The 19,084-nt window shown below is 38.1% G+C and overlaps 3 protein-coding genes and 1 long non-coding RNA gene across 8 annotated transcripts in view; 2 read left to right on the forward strand and 2 right to left on the reverse strand.

The window, feature by feature from the left end:
* slc4a5b (solute carrier family 4 member 5b) overlaps positions 1–11,273 on the reverse strand; it is a 70,215-nt gene extending 58,942 nt beyond the window's left edge. Inside the window, 4 exon segments of the mRNA XM_037753698.1 lie at positions 4,587–4,820; positions 8,329–8,437; positions 9,419–9,493; positions 11,177–11,273. The gene's annotated coding sequence lies outside the window, so the exon portion shown is untranslated.
* LOC119478766 (substance-P receptor-like) lies at positions 963–10,606 on the forward strand. The gene is made up of 8 exons (XM_037753732.1): positions 963–1,272; positions 1,385–1,607; positions 2,903–3,078; positions 4,618–4,812; positions 7,727–7,877; positions 8,044–8,240; positions 8,353–8,449; positions 9,970–10,606. Exons 2-8 carry the CDS (start codon positions 1,389–1,391, stop codon positions 10,174–10,176), a joined length of 1,242 nt encoding a protein of 413 aa, XP_037609660.1. The 5' UTR covers positions 963–1,272; positions 1,385–1,388; the 3' UTR covers positions 10,177–10,606.
* Positions 11,274–11,931: 658 nt separating the features above from the next.
* Positions 11,932–14,122, forward strand: LOC119478777. The gene is made up of 2 exons (XR_005204493.1): positions 11,932–12,517; positions 13,578–14,122. It is a non-coding gene; the product is annotated as an uncharacterized LOC119478777 (long non-coding RNA).
* A 3,867-nt stretch (positions 14,123–17,989) lies between these two features.
* The window catches only part of scarb1 (scavenger receptor class B, member 1), a 32,952-nt gene continuing 31,857 nt past the window's right edge, over positions 17,990–19,084 (reverse strand). For all 5 annotated transcript variants that reach the window (XM_037753731.1, XM_037753728.1, XM_037753727.1 and 2 more), the window contains one exon: positions 17,990–18,643. In XM_037753731.1, the coding sequence (XP_037609659.1) occupies positions 18,636–18,643 (8 nt within the window). In that variant the 3' untranslated portion in view covers positions 17,990–18,635. The remainder of the gene's footprint in view (positions 18,644–19,084) is intronic.

The raw sequence follows: 19,084 nt of genomic DNA on the forward strand, positions 1-19,084 counted from the left end.
CCAGAAAGCTCCCCGTCGTTCTCTGTTCGTTGTCACATCTTTTCCTCGTCACTAATTCAGGCGAGAGCTCTCTCTACCTGCTCGCTGCTGTCGGAGACTGCTGCAGCAGCTGTGAGGGACGCAGGTGATAAATGAGATTGAATTCTTGTTGTGTGTGTTTCTTCCTCCAGTGGATTCTAATAACTCCGATCTGATGCGACACACAGACGGCGAGCTGGAGAGATAAATACATTGGAGTGTAGTGTCTCACGTCTGGTTTTCTATTACTTTGGTGCAGCTGACATGCAATCTAGTGACCTTATGACCTTTAGACATTCAGCCATTAACTCACAGATAGAGATGCACGTTAACAAGTTTAAACGGATATTAAATGTTGAAGCATGAAATCAATAAACACGAGACCACGAGCCAATTTCCAAACCGACATCATGATGGTGTTTGAAAATGTGTGTAGAACTTTTTATGTATTTGTTGCCTTCTGGATTACTTTAAGACAATATAAATGATTAAACGGGAATGAAGATACTAACGACTCACGTGACTAACGACTCACGGCACTGACGATACTAACGACTCACGTGGTTGACTTTTTATCTATCTATCTATCTATTTGGGTCCCAGGTCAAGGGACCCCTTTGAAAATGGCCATGACAGTTTTTCCTCGCCAACATTTAGCGTAAGTTTGGAGCGTTATTTAACCTCCTCTGCGACAAGCTATAGGTTGGTGACGATGGATTCTTTAGGTTTTCTAGTTTCATATGATGCCAGGATCTTAACTCTAGCTAAAAATTGCACAAATCTATATGCAAATATAATATATATATATATATATATATATATAAAATATATATATAGACAGTATATTATATTTTGTTGTATCTATCTATCTATCTATCTATCTATCTATCTATCTATCCATCAATAAAAATATATCAATATTATAAATAAATGTCATATTCATACAGTTACAGTTGTTTTATCTTGTCATTCATAGTATCACCACCTGTTGCGGTATCACATTATATAAACCAATATCATCAGACTGACCAAACTAATCCTGCTGAGACCAGACAAGTTATGATTTCCAATAGCTGATATGAAGACTGATCACTGTGTGTGTGTCTGGATGTGTGTGTTTATGGGGGAGTGAATAGTGGAGGGAGGGTGTGTGGGTGTGTGTAACAGCCTGAATAACGTCAGTGGTTACTGTGGAGCTGCGTGGTGCGTTTTGGTGCGTTTGGTTTGTTGGAGTCCTGCAGGAGCAGCTTCTCGGTGCGTAAAGACGGTTCCACCTCAGAATGATGCATTTTCGCTTTTTCTTTTTTACATTTAGAGAGTTGAACCTGTTCCAGTAACAGGACACTGATCTATTTATAACATCCAGGAACATGGATCCACTCTACAACAACACCGACACCGGTTCTACTAACGCCTCTAACGGAACCACCGGAGACGGATTCAACCAGTTCATCCAGCCGGGCTGGCAGATCTCTCTGTGGGCTGTGATGTACTGCAGCATGGTGCTGGTGTCTGTGGTCGGGAACATGGTGCTCATCTGGATCATCCTGGCGCACAAACGCATGAGGACCGTCACCAACTACTTTCTGGTGAGAGTTTAATGCTTCTCATAAGATTCAGCTTCTACCCAAATGTTCTGTTGGATGATAACACTTTTAAACTCCTCTAAATTATATTTTATTTTATTATTATTTATTTTTAATAAATAAAAATAAGAGTACAAATAAATAAAAAAAATAATAATATAAAACATTTAATTTTATATAAATAAATAAATGATAAAATCTAATATATATTTTATTAATAATAATAATAATAATAATAATACATATACATATACATATACATATAACAATAAAAAATACCAATAAGTGACGTTAAGATTCAGCTTCAACCTTTTTGTCATCTATCTGCATGAACTCCTGGATCAAAGCATTTTGTGAAATCAAGATGCATCCATATGACTTTTTCTATTTATTTATACACCAAATAAATAAATGCTGTTGACTGACTGAAACATGTCTCCGCTAATTAAGTGAATTAATGCAAATTATTCCATCTCTCTTCACTCCTACACTAAAAACATGAGAGCACAGATGATTTATCAAAACATGGAATCACTTAAAAACTGAAGTAGCATGATGTCAAATCACTGAAATCTCTAATAATAACAATAATAATAATAAATTATATATAAATATATATATATGTTCTTATTATTTATATTATATTTAGATAAAATAAATAAATACCAATAAGTCAAAGTAATGCAACATCTTGCATATTGACTTAATTTACCTTGAGCTCATTGCTCTCTCCGTAAAACAATAAACTCATTATCAGTTAGTCTTATGGTGATTTTCATCATAATTTTGTCTATAAAATGTAATAAAAGAGTAATAAATATCCACAATCACAATGTTATAAAGCCTAAAGAGATGTCCTGTTATTGCTTGTTTTGTCCAAAACCCAAAGATCTTCAGTTTACTGTAACATAAAACAAAGAAAAGCATCAAATTTATCACATTTGTGAAGCAAATTCTGCCATTTTTGCTTGAATAATTATATAAACAATCAAAATAGATACCGATTATGATTCTTTTGATTGACTGATTGATTCATCTTTCAGCTCTATTTTGAAGTCAGAGAACTATTGACCCTATTGACCTCACAATCTGCCTCAAATGTGCATATTTAGAACGATATTAACTATAATACTACATGTTTTAATTGGGGTTTTGATCACGTCTTTGAACGCCAGAAGGAGAAACTCATGCAGAGAGAAGGTTTTTATCTCCTGACTGCACTCTTCCATCAGTCCTGGTTGCAGGTTTTAATATAAACTCATTGAACTCTTCAACCTCTTCCTCTCTTTCTCCTGCAGGTGAACCTGGCCTTCGCCGAGTCGGCCATGTCAGCGTTCAACACGGTCATCAACTTTGCCTACGCTGTTCACAACGAGTGGTACTTTGGTTTGGTTTACTGCCGCTTCCACAACTTCTTCCCCATCGCAGCCATATTCGCCAGCATTTACTCCATGACGGCCATCGCTCTGGACAGGTGTGTGTTATATGTCTGCCAGATAAACATGTTAAATCAGCCCAGAGATCTTTGACTCCACCACAGAACTGAGATCAAAATGAGTTATGTGTTCCTTGAGGCTGAGTATAGAAGATCCACAACACCAAAGCAATATAGAGGAAACGTTATTCAATACAGAGGCTTTCTCACGGTTGCATTGTTCTCTGAGAAGTTATGAACAAGAACAAAGAAAACAAGAGTCTGCAGCCATGCTAGCAGCTCTGTGACGCCTTATAGGCTATAACATGCTCACAATGACAATACTGAGCATCTCTGTTCCTCTGCAGCTTAAAGCAGGTTTCAAGTGTCTGCTAGTTGATTTTCATACTGTTGGGAAATTAATAGAACCCAACAGCTGCCTGGTATGGAGGACGGAACCTGCCAAAATAAATAAATAAATAAATAAATAAATAAGTAAATAAATAAATAAATGTGTCAAGTCATTCATGTCATATGTCATTAAATGTAGCAAGAATTATATTGAAAATAAATGTAGTCATTAATTAATTGATAAAATGTGACATAAATTGATATTTCTGTTTTAATTTGCTTCTTTATTTATTTTTCCTTGTATTAATTCCTTTATTTATTTACTCTTCTGTTTAATTTTCCCCTTCATTTTTTTTTTTAATTTTAAAATGTATTTGTTTATTTTTGCATTTATTTTTTATTTACTTTATATTTATTTTTAAATGTATTTATCTATTTATGGGAATTAATTCAAAGATAACTTAATAACTATTATTTAATATAAGTTTAGCCATTAATTAATTGATAAAATGTGACTTGAATTGATATTTTTCAGATTTAATTTGATTCTTTATTTATTTACCTTTGTATTAATTCCCTTGTTTACGTACTCTTCTGTTTAATCCTTCCTTTTATTTATTTATGCATTTATTTTTCAATTATTTATTTATTTTTTCATTTATTTTTTTATTTAATTTATACTTATTTTTAAATGTATGTATTTATCTATGTATTTATGCATTTACTTATTTATGGGAATTATTAAAAAGATAAATAAATAAAGAAGCAAATTAACAAAAATTTACTCTTCTGTTTAACTTTCCCTTTTATTTATGTGTTTATTTTGATTAATCTTTAAATTAATTAATGTATTTTTGCATTTATTTATTAATTTATTTTATAATTTATTTTTAAATGTATTCATTTATTTATTTATGCATGATTTTCCTTTTGCATTTCACCCCTTATTTATTTCCCCAAACTTATTTATTTCTGTATTCTTTTCTTTTTAGATTTCTTTATAGATTTCTTTTTACATTTCTTTATGCATTTCTGTCTTATTATGCTAATTAATTAATTAATTAATGAATGAATTCATATTATATTATAGCCTGGAAAATATCAGGGAATGAATGCTTTAAATGGTTGGCAATAATGTAAAGTATGTGCTTAATAAAACATGCAAAGCCCACTACAATAAATTAAAACAGTTAAGAGAAGTAAATGATGTAACTTACCAGAAAATGTCCCCCCATGTCCACCTGTTAGATACATGGCCATCATCCACCCGCTGCAGCAGAGGCTGACGTCTACGGAGACCCGCGTGGTGATGGCTGTGATCTGGGTTCTGGCTCTGCTGCTCGCCTTCCCTCAGTACTACTTCTCGTCCACGGCGCTGCTGCCCGGACGCACCGTCTGCTACATCGACTGGCCCGAGTACACCACGGTGGACTTCAAGAAGATGTGAGTACCTGAGGGGGGACAAAGCAGAACACGAGGACTCTGTAAACCTCGACCACCAGAGGACACTTTAACCACTTTAACCACTTTAACCACTTTAACCCTCCCGGGGCTGATGATACTAACGACTCATGAAACTAGCGACTCACGGGACTCCTGTGACTCATTGTGATTCACGGGACTAACGACTCACTCTTGCAAAGAAAGCAAATATGTTTATTTCCCCAAAAATACAGTACTATTTCTTTAAAGGGACTATTTGTAACTTTCAGAAAGTCTTGTTAACAGCTTCACCTGTGGCCGTTAAGTCAACGAAAGTCAGCGTCCTGTTGCTCGCGCTTGTGCTCGCTTTAAATAGACATGAAGGAGCATCGCTCAACACAGTGAGGAGACACACGTCAGCTAAAAGCACAATATCACTCTATATTTCAGCTGCTTGGCAGTAATGTTAGCTGACCAGACGAAGGTCTCTCCATGAATCAATGCTGATCCTAGTGTTGGCTTTTCCTGCTTCAGCCTCCGGGGCTTCGGGGCTGAAGCAGGAAGAGAAACGTTATCGCCTCCCAACTGCGCCCGCAGGGAGACACCAGAGTTTTGGTCGGAGACGATAACGTTTCTCTCTGCGGAGCCCCGTCACTTCACAAGATACGGGAAACCTCTGTTGGTCTGGAGGAGCTGCAGCAGTTATTTCTGCACAAACGTCCCCTGAACATTCACTAGATATTCTCAGAGCTAAACTAACTCTCCTGCAGTGTGGAGTGAGCAGCATGCACGTGAGAGTAGAGAGAGAGAGAGAGAAGGAGCGTGGTGTGTGAGTGAAGGCAGGCAGAGGAGCAGTGACTCCGGCCACACGTGAGCGCACATGGGATCCCGACCCGGTAGATTTATACGCTTAAAAAGTTACAAACAGTCCCTTTAAAGCTACACACACACACCATTCATTAAAGGGACTCTCTGGAAGAATCAGAAATTGCTTATTAACAGCGACTGTTGTGGCCGTTAAGTCAACAACAGCAAGCGTCCCACAACACTAGTTTCCACGTCGGACGTCGGTCACATTCCTGTTTTGTCAGACTTTAGCTTCACAAGATATAACTTTGTTTTTTTTGTGCTTCCGTGGAGTTTGTGTTGGAGTCTGAGTCGTGGTGGAAGCTGGTCATTTGTTCGCAAGCGTGCATGATGTCACATCCGTTGGATTTTCCCAGAAACACCGTCTCTCATTCTTCACATTAAAGGCCGTCTACAGGCTGATAGAGGAAACACAGGAAGTCACGGAAGGTCTCATTTTTTAGGTTAAGTTACAACCTGTTCACACGTTGGTAGTAAAAAACAATTAAAACACATTTATACGTGTAAAAACGTACATACAGTCCCTTTAATAGGCTGAAGTATTGAGCTGATATGGTGAATTTGATGTAAAACTGGTGCCCGTTTTGAACGTGTACTCAAGCTCCATCAGTATTCAGAATAATAACCCTGAACACTGAAGTAATGAACTTCAGTTTGAAGGTCTCTCTGTGGGCATATTGATTTCTGTATACTGGCAGCTGGTATATTAAATATATGATGTCCAGTATTATTCCGTGTTTATTACATATCATTTCTATCCCTTGGCTGTAACGCAGCCTGCTGGGTAATGAGGATTGATCCCGTGTCATCTCTGATGCTTCAGGGATGCAGCAGCCTGGATGAACCGGTGCAATAATCAATCTCTAGACGGATTAATTTAATATATGAAAAATAGACCCTGCAGCTGAAATGATTCCCGTTCAGGTGATGAATCCGTCTGTGAAATAATCTGTGGAGCTAAAAGAGGAAAAGACCTTCTCAACCTTTCTGCAAATTAAAATATCTTTAATTTAGCGGTCAGGATTTCTTTGAGCCAGGCTCTTTGCAGAAATCACTTCCATATGTTGGTGTGTGTGTATTAATGAATGTAAACATGTAGTCCATAATCTGACTGAAGACAGTCCCTTACACGCATCAGACAGATCTCAGTCACCTGCCGCCTGAATTTAGTGTTTTCCTTCACATAAATAAAGACATTTCCACCATAAATTGGTGAATAAATAAATAAATGACTAGATAAATAAATAATTATGTCATTAAATGTAGCCAAAATAATATTAAAAATAAATGTAGCCATAAATTAATTGATAAAATGTGACTGAAATTGATATTTCTGTTTTAATTTGCTTCTTTATTTTTTTTTCTTTATTTTATATTTATTTTTAAATGTATGTTTATATTTATGTATATATGCATTTATTTATTTATTTATCTATTTCTGGGAATTAATACAAAGAAAAATAAATAAAGAAGCAAATTAAAACAGAAATATCAATTAATGTCACATTTTATCAATGAATTAATGGCTACATTTATTTTTAACATTATTTATTTAGTTATCTTTGTATTAATTCCCATAAATTAAAAAAAATAAACACATTTAAAAATAAATATGAAGTAAATAAAAAAATAAATGGATAAATAATTCGAAAATAAATGTAAAAATAAAAATGAATGCAAAAATAAATAAATACATTTTAAAATTAATAAAAATAAATAAATAAAAGGGAAAGAAGAGTAAAGGAATTAATACAAAGATACATAAATAAAGAAGCAAATTAAAACAGAAATATCAATTTCTGTCACATTTTATCAATTCATTAATTGCTACATTTATTTTTAATATCACGTTTGCTACATTTAATGCAATATTTATTTATTTATCTATATCAAACCTTGGTTATAATTATTACTATTAATATTGTCAGACAGAGTGAACCCTGAATATTTAATCCGATGTAAGCTGCAGACACATTCAACTAAACAACGTTAGACACTGAAACAGTGAAACATGCAGCATTACTGATGATATTAATATATTAAATTCCCTCCTCCTCTCATTTCTCAGATACTATGTGTGTGTGACACTGCTGATCTACTTCCTGCCACTTTGCATTATGGGATGTGCGTACACGATCGTGGGCTTCACCCTCTGGGCGAGTGAGATTCCCGGAGACTCCTCCGAACACTACAAACAGCAGCTGATCGCCAAACGCAAGGTGATGCAAACACACACACACACACACACACACACACACACACACACACCGTACCGTGGCTGTGCAATAGATCACTAAACACGATCATTTAATTTAATGGTTTTTTAATCCGCACATGAAAACAGTGAAGAGATTATTTCTCTGTGTGTGTGTGTTCCTGTGGCAGGTGGTGAAGATGATGATCGTGGTGGTGTGTACCTTTGCCGTCTGCTGGCTGCCGTATCACATCTACTTCCTACTGCACCAGTTCTTCCCCGACCTGTTCGAGCAGCGCTACATCCAGCAGGTGTACCTGGCCGTGATGTGGCTGGCCATGAGCTCCACCATGTACAACCCCATCATCTACTACTGCCTCAACAGCAGGTACAGTAGGACGCTCTGGTCGGTTCCTCCGTGTGCTCGTGTGCTTCATAATAATCTGTATTTGTAATCCTGCCTGTTTAATCCAAACCTGTAATGAAATGTGTGTCTCCAGGTTCAGAGCAGGTTTCCAGCAGGTGTTTTGTTGCTGTGGTAACTCCGGCGCCACGGACGAGCTGGAGCTCAAGTCACCGCGCTACCTGCAAACACAGGTGAGCGTAACATGCACAAATAAAGACGCTTTTTTTTGCAATATATTTTTCTGAAAGAGAATTAATGAGCTTAAACTTTGGATTTGTCTACATGTTGAAGTTGGTGTTCAGGGAGCATCATTAGTAAGAGAGACACCAGAAACACAACATCTATAGCACATGGTCGTAAGTGCATTTAGGGCGTGTCCAACTCCACTTATGCTATTTAAAGGCAGGGTTAACGATGTTCTCCAGTAAACACTATCTGTTCTATTGGTTGAAATGGTCTTTACACCCCGACAGCGATCCATTACTGATGAGCTCTGAAAAAGGACCGGAGAAGAGCCGTCATCTGTAGCTGCTGTAATCCTGTAAAAACGTCTACCGATCACTGCCTCGCAGTCCGCTTGGAAAGAACCAATCAGATGCCTCCCTGCTCGTTCTCTACCATTGGCGTGCACCAGCCTGAACTCAAAGCGCGTCGCCGGCGCACGTTTCCTGGAGAATGGAAGAGAGAACTCAACCCTGCAGTAGCACTGCTGCCGTTACTTGTCATGAGGTAGCGTTGTTGAGTTGAGGTCCTCTCTCCGCTCTGTGGCGGTGAAGTAGTTACGATGCGGCAGTGCTCGTGCATGTGTGTTTTGGGCGTAACAGGAATCCAATCAGAGCCACGGCAGCTCACGTTTTTGTTCCCGTAGTGCGAAGGTAGACCCGGTCCAAAGATACCTGAGGGCCGAGCAGCAAAGCAGTGAGCTGATGGAGCTCTCTGCATGCGTCTACGAGACCAGGCGGCAGGCAGGCTGGCTAGCGAGCGATCCCCTTAGGCATTAGACGGCTGTCGCACCAATTTGCGAACTTTCTCAACTCCGAAAATGTTGGAGCAAATGTTCAATTTGATTTTCTTAAAACTGCCAGTTGATTTCACGCCTCAAAAATTCTCAGAAGTGAATTTAATGATGAAATAACCAACACAAATAGTATAAAACTTACCATTGTTGGTGTGTTTCTCTGCTGCTGTGCTGCTCGGCCCCCGGATGTCTTCGGACCGGGTCGCCTACCTTCGGACTACGGGAACAAAAAGTTAGCATTTAACAGACGCCTAGAACACCTGGAAGGGTTTAGCCAATCAGACGCAGAGTATGCATGTCATGAGGACGCATTTCAGCCTTTTGTACGCCACGCAAACGGTCGCAGTTAGGTTTAGGCAAGAAAACCACTTAGTTAGGGTAAGGGAAAACGTCATGGTTGGGCTTAAAATAAGTACGTAAACTAAGTAAAAACAAGTACGAAATACACGTCACAAACGTCAACAAAAGACGTGATCTCCAGCGGTCTGGAACCCGGGTCACCAGCGGTCTGGATGTCGGGTCTCCTGGTTCAAAGTCTGCTGTTTATTGGTACAGGATACACGTACTTATTGCACGCTAAACGCCTTACACATTATCATTTATACGCCTTTCCATGGGAACGTGCTGATTAAATGACTGATTCTTTCTATCCATGAATAATTCTACCTCTAACTGAACCGTCTGTGTTTCCAGGTGAGCATCTACCGAGCCAGTCGGATGGAGATCGTCGTTTCCACCTCCGTCCACCCGGCTGCAGCGGCGGAGCTGAAGAGGGCCGAGCTGCCGTCCTGCAGCCCTCACAGCCAGCCTCACGTGGAGGTCACGTCCAACGGCTCGGGCTCAGTGACGTTTACCAAGAGCCCCGACGGCCCCGACGGCCCCGACGGCACCTCGCAGTAGAGCCAACGCCACCAGGTGGTCGTTAAAGGAACAAAGTGTGGATGTGTGACGAGCGACGGCTCAAACCTGCCGTCAGCTGTCTCTGTTCTGAAGACGCAGTGGAGCTCAGACGCTGTCGTACCGGTCTGGTGAACTATTCAGCCATGATGTTTAGTTCTAACCAGTGAGACGATGGCGTTAATACCACATGGTGACAGCACAGCGGCAGAGAAAGGAAGTGAAAACTAGTGGCGGAAGTACTCGCTCTTTACTTGAGTATTTACATTTTCTGCTACTTTATACTTCTCAGAGGGGGATATTGTATTTAATCGATTGTCCACATTTAATCATGATTAATCACATTTTTTTTATCTGTTCAAAATTAACCTTAAAGGGAGATTTATCAAGTATTTAATCCTCTTATCAACATGGGAGTGGACAAATATGCTGCTTTATGCAAATGTATGTATATATTTATTATTGTAAATCAATTATCAACACAAAACAATGACAGATATTGATCCAGAAACCCTCACAGGTACTGCATTTAGCATAAAACAATATGCTCAAATCATAACATGGGGTCAAGGGACCCGTTTGAAAATGGCCATGAAGTGTTTCCTCGCCAAAATTTTGTGTAAGTTTGCAGCGTTATTTAACCTCCTTCATGACAAGCTAGTCTTGCTAGACATGGTTGGTACCGATGGATTCATCAGGGTTTTTTTCGATCATTTTTCAGACTTTTTTAGGACATTTTTCTGACTTTTCTTCCATCTTTCTTCCGCCTTTTTCAGACATATGATACCAGTATCTCGCCGACATTTAGCATAAGTTTGGAGCATTATTTAACCTCTTTTCTAACTAGCTAGTATGACATGTTTGGTACCGATGGATTCTTTAGGTTTTCTAGTTTCATATGATACCATTATCTTTACTCTAGCTTTAAAACTGAGCCACTACAACCTAAAAATCACAAGTTGCATTCAAGCGTTATTATCACATTAACTTTGACATCTTTTACCTTATTGTGGACGTCATGTCTGAAAAGCCGCTTAACGCACAATACGTGTCATTTTTGGCTCATGCACCCCCACCCTCTAGAGGTCCAAAAGCCGTGTTTGAGCTCGCCGTAGTGTCCCACGGCGAGCACAAACACAGCTTTTGGACCTCTAGTCACTTTTCCAATGTTTACTTTATGAGTTTGTGTCTCTAAGCTTTTCAACATGGTTTCATTTGAATGATTGTTCGACGTCCAAAGAGGGGAAATTATCCAAAATTTCTCTCCCATTAATCATCTCAGGACCCCTCAGATTTATCTGGTGACCCTTTGGAGGGGCCCGACCACTAGGTTGGGAAACACTGGACTAAACTAGCTAACTGTATATAAATTAGGGCTGTCAATGTTAGCGTGATAATAACACGTTAACGCAAGCTAGAGTGAAGATACTGGTATCATATGAAACTATAAAACCTGATGAATCCATCGGTACCAACCATGTCAGACTAGCTGTTCATGAAGGAGGTTAAATAACGCTCCAAACTTACACTAAATGTTAGTGAGGAAAAACTGGCATGTCCATTTTCAAAGGGGTCCCTTGACCTCTGACCTCCAGATCAGTGAATGTAAATGGGTTCTATGCGTACCCACGAGTCTCCCCTTTACAGACATGCCCCTCTGTCATTGTTTTGTGTTGTTAATTGATTTCCCTATAATAAATATATACACACATTTACATAACGCAGCATATTTACCCACTCCCATGTTGATAAGAGGATTAAATACTTAACTAATCTCCCTTTAAGGTTCATTTTGAACAGATAAAAAATGTGCGATTAATCACGATTAACTATATATATTGATTGACAGCTCTAGTTCTGAGTACTTCTTCCACCACTGGTGAACTGTTGGACCCAACAGACGTGATTATACTGATAGAAGCAGCAGAAACGCGCCGGTTCGACCTCACGCCAGTCCGTTTCATCATCCAGCATGTGTGCGGCTCTGACATTTGACCCCCGGCATTCTCGGTCTGGTTTTGGAAAGCGTGACCCTCCGCTTCCCTTGGCAACAGCGGTACGCCAAGTTTGTGACGCTCTGTGTGTGTGTGTGTGTGTGTGTGTGTGTGTGTGTGTGTGTGTGTGGCACCTGTTGGACGGGATTAGCCCCTTGTTTTCACAATGTGTCGAGCAGAGTTCAGTGTGCAGCAGGCAGGCCACAGGCCAGCCAAATATAGAAGGAGGGACATACAGAGGGACCGATGGTGAAGTCCTAGAGGAAAGAGAACAACATGGGGAGGAGCTTCGCCGCGGCGGCATGCCACCCGTGTGCGAAGGACTTACTGGGAGAAGTGGGACGTCACTGGTGAGGAATGACGCTATTTCAGCCTCGCAGACGACAGCTGCACAAACACAACGTACACATACAGTTCACTGTTTTACCTGTTGACCTGTAACCTGTAACCTGTTTGCATGTGGAGCACACAGAGGACCAAATATTATCACGTCAACAGTTACTGGTTCTGAATTATTACAGGAGGTGACGCAGAAATTACCCGTTATGTGCTGTTATAGTGTTATTGACTTCATGCATTTCAACAACAAAGATGTGCTGTTATTTGGGTGAAACAACCCTTTAAAGGGACTGTTTGTAACTTCTTACACGTATAAATCAATCTGTGTCGGTGTCCCATGCACGCTCGCGTGTGGCTACGCCTTTAACAAACCAATTATTAACTTTTAACAACGTGTTACAAATATCTGTCTATGTAATGTTTATAGATGTTTTACAAATAATTTCTTTAAGGTTTACAAATAATATCTCAATCATTAACAAATACTTATATATATATATATATATATATATAAAATATATAAAATGTTATGTGTGCAACAATAACATAAATTATAGCATTACTAATTATTAGTAAACATTAATTATCATTAAGTTGCTTGTGAACAGTAAAATAACTATTAACTAAGTTTAATTAACTATCAATTTACTATTTAATAAATGATGTTATTATAGTGTTCGTAGGTTATACACTTTCAGGGAATTTGTGTTTGGTGCAGACAATAAACATATCAAGAGAAAATGAGACAAAGTCAAGAAGATAAATACAGAATAGAAAATGTACAATAAAAATATGAAGAAATATACTATAAAAAATATGACAAACAAATAACAAATATATAACTGTGAATAGAATGAGAGAGCTGCACAGTTTGGTGTAATATAGTGAAAATAATCTAAATATAAGGAACACTTAAAGTGATATTGATTCTTTCAGGTCATCCCTCTGATATCCTCCATATAATCTGAGCCCTGACGAAGGCTGTTGTGATACTTTAACGAGAGTATTGTGTTTATTAGTTGAGATATTTCCCTCTGTGCTCTCATGATGACCTTTCATTCTTTGTTAAAGACAAACAAGGCTGGAAATAAACACAACGCTGCTGCTGCTGCTACTCCATCACCACCACACGCCTCCACAGCTCCACCTAGCACTTCAATCTCAAACTGCAAACTGGTTTGATGTTCAGTCTGAGCTCACTGACGATGAAGCAATAAAATATCCCAGAGGTGAAGGGACAATAATACTAATCACAACATCCGGAGCTCATTCTTCCAACAACAGGTCAGCTCTTAAAGGCAACACGTCTTCACGGAAACTGTCCTCCTTTTTCACATTAAAGGTCCCATATCGTGCTCATTTTCAGGTTCATACTTTTATTTTGTGTTTCTACTAGAACATGTTTACATGCTGTAATGTTAAAAAAAAAACTTTATTTTCCTCATACTGTCTGCTTAAATATACCTGTATTTACCCTCTGTCTGAAACGCTCCATTTTAGTGCATTTCAATGGAATTGCGTTGCCTTGCAACAGTTTGGGTCCATGTTAACTTCCCGTCAGCTGTTGTCATCAACATCCACTGCAACCAGGAATAAACTGGGACACATTTAGAATGTTTATGTTTAAAATCGTGTAATGGTCTAAATATTGTATATTTGTGACATCACAAATGGACAGAAATCCTAACGGCTTGTTTCAAACGCACAATTTCTGAATATGGGCTGTGTGTATTTCTCCGTATGTTGAGCGCTTCGATACTTTCACAGTATTTATAAAGCACTTAAACCTGCTTTATTATATAAAAGACATGAAAATCTTACTTTTTACAATATGGGACCTTTAAACAACACTTGAAGACGCCTAAAGAGGAATAAGCACATATCTGAGTGGGAAGAGAGGAGCCTCTGTTGTTGGTTTATGGTTATGTCTGTATAATTTATGGTGAGGAGTGAAGACCCCCATAGATTTCTTTATTAAAGCAGCAATAAGGTTGTAAAATGCCCCCCCAACAGAGAAGGTTACGGTTCACACAGATGGGACAGATATCTAACACCAGAGCTGTAAACTACAAGCCCACAAAATGTACCTTAAAGGGAGATTAGTCAAGTATTTAATATTCTTATCAACATGGGAGTGGACAAATATGCTGCTTTATGCAAAATATATGTATATATTTATTATTGTAAATCAATTAACAACACAAAACAAGATTGGGAGACTCGTGGGTACCCATAGAACCCATTTACATTCACTGATCTGGAGGTCAGAGGTCAAGGGACCCCTTTGAAAATGTCCATGGCAGTTTTTCCTCGACAAAATTTAGCGTAAGTTTGGAGCGTTATTTAACCTCCTTCATGACCAGCTAGTATGACATGGTTGGTACCGATGGATTCATCAGGGGGTTTTTTTTGGTCATTTTTTGGACTTTTCTTCTGCCTTTTTTTCAGACATTCTTCGGATATTTTTCAGTCATTTTTCAGACCTTTTTAGAAAATGTTTTGGACTTTTCTTCTACCATTCTTCCACCTTTTTTGGACATTTTTCAGTAATTTTTCAGATATTTTACAGTCATTTTTCAGACCTTTTTAGGACCTTTTTTTCTGATATTTTTTTGACTTTTCTTCTGTCTTTCTTCCATCTTTTTTGGACATTTTTTGGTCATTTTTCGCACTTTTCTTCTGCCTTTTTTCGGATATTCTTCGGTCATTTTTCAGACAATTTTCAGATATTTTACAGTCATTGTTCAGACCTTTTTAGGACCTTTTTTCTCACATTTTTTTTTACTTTTTTCTGTCTTTCTTCCACCTTTTTTGGACATTTTTCAGTCATATTTGGGACATTTTTTGGTCATTTTTCGGACTTTTCTTCTGCCTTTTTTTGGACATCCTTCGGTTATTTTTCAGATATTTTTCGGATATTTTACAATCATTTTTCTGACCTTTTTAAGACCTTTTTTCTGACATTTCTTGGTACCGGTGGATTCTTTTATAGGTTTTCTAGTTTCATATGGTAATCATGAATCATTATCCTATGAGTTTAGTGAAGAATATTCTTTTGCTGAACTTATTAACAGTTATTCCCAAGGCTCTCTGAGTCAGTGTTAGAACATTTACTGAAGTAAAGGAGTCCTACTTGCAGGCAGGGGAGCTGTCAGAGAGTCCAGAGAGGTGAACATTGTGCAGCTAATCTGTGAAGTCATGCTCTATGGATGTTGCTCCAGTTGGCCCACATTAAGTCTGATTAATTCAGTCCATGTGTTTCACTTTCTTTTTGGCAAGACATTTCTGATTACATCACATTCAGTAATTTGTGTCTATAACGTCTGAACAAACTGTACAGATCACATTATATAACGGGGGCGCTCTGGGGACTACGAGCTCCTCCTGAATGCAGGAGGAATTTGACCTCTTTATCTGCTCTACAGCCTTTATCTTCTTTCCTCTCAGAGGTCATAGGTCAAAGTCTGGTAAGAAGCTTCCCTGTTGGCTTCTTCTTACATATACGTACATGTATATATGTTGCTCGTCTTTCATCTTTCCTTTTAACGCCACTAATTTCTTTCACACATTAACACAGTTTTAAGGCTAGAGTGAAGATACAGATAAGATAGATATAAGATGAGCATATTGTTTTATGCTAAATGCAGTACCTGTGAGGGTTTCTGGACGATATCTGTCATTGTTTTGTGTTGTTAACTGATTTACAATAATAAATATATACATACATTTACATAAAGCAGCATATTTGTTCACTCCCATGTTGATAAGAGTATTAAATACTTGACAAATCTCCCTTTAAGGTACATTTTTATTATGATGATTATCATATGAAACTATAAAACCTGATGAATCCATCGGTACCAACCATGTCATACTAGCTTGTCGTGAAGGAGGTTAAATAACGCTCCACACTTACACGAAATGTTGGCGAGATACTGGTATTATATGAAAATGATTGAAAAAAGGCGGAAGAAAAACAGAAGAAAAGTCAGAAAAAAAGGTTATAAAAAGGTCCGAAAAATGAATGTAAAATATCTGAAAAATGTCTGAAAAATGACCGAAGAATATCAAAAAAAGGCAGAAGAAAAGTCCGAAAAATTACCAAAAAATGACTAAAAAATGTCCAAAAAAGGTGGAAGAAAGACAGAAGAAAAGTCCCAAAAATTTGAGAAAAAAGGTCCGAAACATGACCGTAAAATATCCGAAAAATGTCTGAAAAATGACCAAAGAATATCTGAAAAAAAGGCAGAAGAAAAGTCCGAAAAATAACCAAAAAATGGCAAAAAAGGTGGAAAAAAGACAGTAGAAAAGTCCAAAAAATGTCAGAAAAATGACTGAAAAATGTCCAAAAAGGTGGAAGAACGGTAGAAGAAAAGTAAAAAAAAAGTCCGAAAAATCACAGAATGTCCGAAAAAAAACAGAAGAAAAGTCCGACAAATTACCAAAAAATGTCCGAAAAATGTCTGAAAAATGACTGTAAAATATCCCTTTAAGGTTCATTTTGAACAGATAATAGATGTGTGATTAAATATTTTAACCTTTAACCTTCATGAAGGCAGCATTATTATTGCAGGATGGTATTATTAGAAGGGGTTCATTTTAACAAGGTATACTTAACTCCACTGAAGCTACTTTACATCCTTTCACAAACTTTCATTATTCATTTAATTTCATTTAAAATCACCCAGAGGAGGAGAAAAACAAGATCACACTCTCATTATTAGAATTTCAAAAAACATTTATTACCTCCAAGTTTCTCTTCAGTCGTTCACTTCATTATAATACAGGAGGCATTTTGACGTCATCATTCATCTCAAGAACAACATTCACACCTTTACAGAAGACAGTAGTATACAAACAGGAATGTTTCCGCTCGACTCGACTCACTGACAGAAGAGAGTTCAGCTCCTCAGTGAACATGAAATACGAGGACCCAGAGGTTAGCTCAGGTTTCCTCCCTGATGAAGGCACATCGGTAGTAAAAATACAGTACAGTCGGCTCTTCTACCCACAAGTTCCCTCGTTGGTGATACAGAAACATTTCTTTTAAAAAAATCACAGTAAAAAATACCTCTCTACTGACAAGGTGACAACTATAAAATGTTTCAGATCATCAAACACTGAGCAGCGCTACGACGGAGTATTAGGGCCACACTGAGGGGGAAAACATCTGAGATTTAGAGAATAAAGTCATAATATTACAAGAAAAAAGTCAAAATATTACGAGAATAAAATCTGAATATTACGAGAATAAAAGTCGCAATTTAATGAAAATAAAGTCGTAACTTAATAACAATAAAGTCGTAATATTACAAGAAAAAAAAGTCTTGATATTACGAGAATAAAGTCATAATATTACGAGAAATAAAGTCGTAACTGAATGAGAATAAAGTCATAATATTACGAGAAAAAAAGTCGTAATTTAATGAAAATAAAGTCGTAACTGAATGAGAATAAAGTCTTAATATTACGAGAAAAAAAGTCGTAATTTGATGAGAATAAAGTCATAACTCTAAGATTAAGTATTTGGTTATTTGTGAAACCTAAGGTATAACTTCACAAGATGCTCCACGTTCCTCATTTTCACACTATTTACCCTCTAAAATAATACGTACAATTACTTCTTTAGAATATTATGAATTTTTTCTCTTAAACTTCTGACTTTTTTCTCTAAATCTCAGCTGTATTTTTCCCCTCGGTGTGGCCCTATAACACTCCGTCGTACAGAGCCAAATGAACACACTGGAAATGTTTGTTTTTGTACAAAAAAGAAGTGTTTTTAAGCGACAGAGCGTCTTCGCTCGCTCCGCCTTAAAGGAGTCTCAACCCCAACAGCCTCGACACAAACACGTCTACTGACGTGAGAGGGAGTCTCCGAGAGTGTCATAAACTTTACAGGATGAAGGTAAAATATGGCTTCATTGAAATGTGCCGAGCAGAGCGGCATGTGTCAGTGATTCAGTTCCAGATAACTGGGATAACGTTGAGTCCACAACACCAGCTGTGTGTGTGTGTGTGTGTGTGTGTGTGTGTGTGTGTGTAGATCAGTCCATGTCATGCGGCAGTAGAGGGTCTCTCTCTCCGGCTGAAGTGCTCTTGTTCCCATCGGATGTGCTGACACCTTCACATTTACTTCTCTGTGTCGGGACCAGAAGAAAGAGGAAGCGTTAAGGCCGACCAACACTAACAGATGTGAGTCCACACAAAACGACATGTTCTGGTAAATCTAACAGTTCAGTTCCTACAGTGTGTGGAGAGAAACAGCAACACAACACACACTAACAGATTCACTCATGAACAACAAGAGTCACCACTAAAACAAACAAACATGACGGATGACGGGCAGGATGAATCATGGATGGCTGGATGAAGTCATGGAGACACGTTAAATCAAAATAAAGTGTTGTTCCTCCATCTCTGAGCTCCATCCATGGATGTATAAAGAGATCTGGATCCAGCGTTGGAGGCGGGGCTCCGTTCATTCCTATGAAAGTGTCTCAGTGGCGCATGAAGCCTAAACAACTCGACTGCCGACTGGAAAAGGTAGCCGGATCGTCCGGCGATCTTCCGCATCCACT

This window comes from Sebastes umbrosus, chromosome 19 (genome assembly GCF_015220745.1).
Source record: "Sebastes umbrosus isolate fSebUmb1 chromosome 19, fSebUmb1.pri, whole genome shotgun sequence".
NCBI lineage: Eukaryota > Metazoa > Chordata > Actinopteri > Perciformes > Sebastidae > Sebastes > Sebastes umbrosus.

What these genes read in the sequence shown, in the direction of transcription:
- LOC119478766 (XM_037753732.1), top strand. Translation starts at nt 1,389, where the DNA reads ATGGATCCACTCTACAACAACACCGACACCGGTTCTACTAACGCCTCT. An exon ending in ACGGCCATCGCTCTGGACAG is followed by an intron (nt 3,079 to 4,617) that starts GTGTGTGTTATA and finishes TCCACCTGTTAG; the next exon opens with ATACATGGCCATCATCCACC. An exon ending in ACGGTGGACTTCAAGAAGAT is followed by an intron (nt 4,813 to 7,726) that starts GTGAGTACCTGA and finishes CTCATTTCTCAG; the next exon opens with ATACTATGTGTGTGTGACAC.